At 40.6% G+C, this 3,954-nt stretch overlaps 1 protein-coding gene across 1 annotated transcript in view; it reads right to left on the reverse strand.

Annotated features, from left to right (window-relative positions):
• Positions 1 to 3,954, reverse strand: part of LOC106531940 (semaphorin-4G) — a 32,040-nt gene that overhangs the window by 12,695 nt on the left and 15,391 nt on the right. Inside the window, exons 4-8 of the mRNA XM_014027932.1 lie at positions 3,150 to 3,212; positions 2,592 to 2,690; positions 2,412 to 2,505; positions 1,503 to 1,616; positions 1,244 to 1,398 (exon numbers count right to left, since the gene is read on the reverse strand). Coding sequence (XP_013883386.1) covers positions 1,244 to 1,398; positions 1,503 to 1,616; positions 2,412 to 2,505; positions 2,592 to 2,690; positions 3,150 to 3,212 — 525 coding nt within the window. The remainder of the gene's footprint in view (positions 1 to 1,243; positions 1,399 to 1,502; positions 1,617 to 2,411; positions 2,506 to 2,591; positions 2,691 to 3,149; positions 3,213 to 3,954) is intronic.

The following is a 3,954-nucleotide window of genomic DNA, read 5'->3' on the forward strand; positions in this document are numbered from 1 at the left end:
GTACAGTATATATGAATATGCCTGCATAGTTCAGTTGTAGTTTAATTAAATTTGATATAAACTATATTGGATACGGTATTTTCTTTTGTCCTAAAATGGACAAAACACACAAAAAACAAACAAACAAAAAAGTTAAAATTCATTGTAGATTTTTAGCTTTATAATGTCACCCACACTGACCAGAACAACCCCCATTCAACAAACTCAATGTGGCCCACGGGCCACCAGTTGATAATCACAGTTTTGGGCAAACCCTGAAAGTAACTGTTTGCAATATCACAAGATATGAAGCTCAGAGTATGTTAGGAGGGACTCTCAGCTACTCCCACATCAAATTTGATCTTAAGATCTGTAAAACTGACTGAGTTAAAGACATTTTTGTGGCTGAGGTCGATTAGTTTGGCCGCCATCGTGATTGGATGGACTCCAAAAATTTAATCTGTTGCAGGTGTACATCCAAAGACTACTTTCAGAAAGTTTCATTAAAGTTCTTCAGTGATTCATGAGATGTTTGGGTTGCAGATAGTCACACACACACACATTATTCACCTTTGCCTTTGTGGCAGGAAATAATAAAAAAAAACAGAATAAAACTCTCAGGCAAAGGTGACACAGCAGAGAAAAAGTATCTACTGAAGAGCAAAACAGATGAATGAAAGTAAGAAGAGAAAAATACAACATATTAAAACAGAATTATAGCCTCTTGCCGAAATGATTCACCACTGTAAGTGTGAGATGTGACAGCTCATCCATTCATGTCAACAAGAATTTTGTATTTTGGGGTTTTTTTAGTGACAAACAGCGGACGTCACAACCGACATCTCAAGGCGTCTTATTAAAATCCAAAAAAGACACATTTCTCTAGCTTCTCAGAGACAGATTGTGAGCACTTTTCACTTTAAAACAGCGAAGGACGCAAACAAGGTTATATCAGCGTACAGCTGGCTCTTGCTAGTCATAATTCCTTCGGGGTGGGTTGGGGGGTGGTGGTGGGGGGGTGGTAATCATTCAAGTGTCAGGCAGCAAAAGATGCTAAACAATCTGTCACACTGTAGCCATCCTCTCTCTCTGTAAGCACCACTGACTCTGCAATCAATTCACCAGCCACACGGTGCGCTCCTTTAATTACATCAAGGTTGTGCTCCACATTTATCTCCCATCCAGACTCTCATTTGTTACGATAACGAAAGGCATCACACGAGCTGACCTGACGGAAGGCGTCGCCCGTGTAATCTGCGCTCACCTTACAGATGCGGCCCACTCGTGCCACCCGGCTGTGGCTGTAAGTCGTGCTCTGCTCTTGGCTCTTCTCGGTGAAGAAGAAGTAGATTTTATCGTCGTCGCCGGCGCTGCTGCCCAAACTCTCCCTCACCAGAGCTGAACCCACGAAGTCTGCCTCTGCAAGGCCGGAGAGATGAACCGAGACGTGTTGTGATTTCGGTGGATTAAAAAAAAGTGATAAAATGTGCCGAAGTGCTCGCAGCCTCAGAACGATATCTCACCGTTCAGCCACCGTGTGGGAGCGTCCTCCGTCCTCAGGGAGGGAGACGGAGAGTTACGTCGAATATCTGGGAATCTCCAGAACTCATACTGGGAAGCTGTGTATATCTGCTGGTCTGATGGGGACAAAAACAAAACACTGGGCACTTAAATTTAAAGAGGGGGTGTCGTGCAAAATCGATATTTTAAAGCTTTTTATCATCAAAAACATACTGAGTGTTGCTTTGACTCATTCATGCATGGTTGAAAAATTATCGAATTTCCTATGGTAGCTATTTGGAGCTGCTGAAACTGTTGCTGATACAAAGCACCGCCTATTTACCCAAAGCTCCTCCCTGGAGGAGCTCCCGCCCCACAGAGCACCACCAGACTAGCGGCAGGAAAAATATTTCTTTACAAATCACTGATTTTATTGCAAAACTTATTTTCATAAAGATCTATATTTATAGTTTCTTCACAAAAAGTAGCTTAACTTTGATGTATACAGTATGTATGACAGGATGACTGGGGGATGTATTACCAAGCTGAAACTTCTTATAAGAGACTCTATTCACTCTGTTTGTTCAGAAAACATACTTTCCGTGTCTGACGTGGGATCATTTGAGTAAGGGTCAACTGTATCCTGAGTTGCCATTTTCCAAAACCAATATTATATAATGTTGTTTCTTTTTTTTTTACAACAAAATACATCGCCCCTACGAAAGGTTGTAAATGACATGAAGCGTTGTTGTGAATATGTGACGAAGTGGGAGTGTCAGAAACGGTAGGAGGTTCTCAAAGAGACAGAGGCCAATTTCATAACAACTGAAGGTAACATAGTTACTTGATTGTGGTATAGAATTGAACTATGTGCCTGGAAAATACACGACCCCCCCCCCCCCTTTAAAAATAAATATTTCTAGGCAGCTTACCTATAATAAGAGCAGTGTAACCAGTTGTTGGCCCATAAGGACATCTGTCTCTACCTTCTTCAGGCTGAGATGACATAACAAACTTCTTCTCATCCTGTGCAGAAAACAAAAACACAAAACCCCTCTAAACACGCTGCACTTACACTGCTACTCAAAATGAAAATGTATTTGTGGACATACTATATATGCACAGAGGGGTTTGAAGGCATGAGTCCCACACATGTAGAGATGAGTGGAGTTAAATCTTTGGAGGAGGCGGATGTGATTAAAGCACTCCGTCTGAAACAGGAAGAGGAAAATATGCTTGATTAAATTAGGAAATAAATAACATATACGTAATCCAACACATTAAATTGTATTTTAGCTTTGCCAGGGTTTTCATTGTGTTAACTCATGTTTTACCACAACAAACTACAAAAAACCTCAGCTGTTTTGCACCTGCACATAATCAGTTTATCTGGCTAATTTGATTAGCAGCACCTGGCTGCTACTTAACCTCCTAATTTCTACAGAAGCTTTCGAAGTGTTTGCATAATTATTCATATCGGCTCAGTTTTTTTTAAAAAACTGGAGTGAATAAATGTGCCATGTTTTGCTGTTTATCTCACCTAGTAAAGACCAGAAGAATAAGAAAACAATCTGAAAAACAGTTAGCTTAACTTTTGCCGTGACTGTAAGAGAAAGACATTGAACAAAAGAAGTAAAGAGCTGAGACTGAAAGAAAGAATAAATGCCTACCTTATCATCTTTTCCCTTGAGCACGCACTCTCGTTTCTGCTCGGTGGAGGCCTCCCACTCGATCTATAAAAGACCAAGCAGCAGAACAGTAAGAAAGAATCAGAGTTAGATTCTTTCACATTCACAATGTGTGTTTTGTTTATCACTTAATGTATTTTAGTTCTGATGGTGACTAAATTTATTGTGTTGTACAGATAAAGGTGCTCTCTTACGCAACAACAACTCAGCAAATCTTAAAGCAAACTTTTTAGTTTTAGTCTTTAAAATAGAGACACGCCACTGCAAGCCAGTGTAAGGAGGGACACCTCAAGGGACATATTAAATGTAATGTAAAACTTGCATAAAGAGTTCCTAGGTTTTATCTTAACGCCTGAGCATGTTTGAAATCAGCTGCATCATAATTTACTTGTTCCTATGCTGCAGTCCAGCAGCTGAGCCACCTGCTCTGTCAGCAGGTCAGACATTTCTGAGCCTTTGATTAGACATCTAAAGTTCAAACCGTTGGATAAATGATAAATGAGCTGACTTGACTCACTTGGACTGCAGTTCTGTCAAATTAACACGTTTGGGGGAACTTTAGAAGAAGAGATCCGTTCCTGGATGGACTTCAGTAAAACCAGACGAACTACAAGCAGCGGCTTCGTCGTTCTGGACGAGAACCAAGGTTTTTGAAAGATCCACAAATTCTCTCAGCAGGCACTGAGTCCAAACAACACTCAACTTAATGTTGTCTCAAAGTAATGATAATCTTTGCATGTGTGTGTGTGTGTGTGTGTGTGTGTGTGTGTGTGTGTGTGTGTGTGTG

The sequence above is a fragment of the Austrofundulus limnaeus genome, unplaced genomic scaffold (assembly GCF_001266775.1).
Source record: "Austrofundulus limnaeus strain Quisiro unplaced genomic scaffold, Austrofundulus_limnaeus-1.0 Scaffold0, whole genome shotgun sequence".
Taxonomy (NCBI): Eukaryota; Metazoa; Chordata; class Actinopteri; order Cyprinodontiformes; family Rivulidae; genus Austrofundulus; species Austrofundulus limnaeus.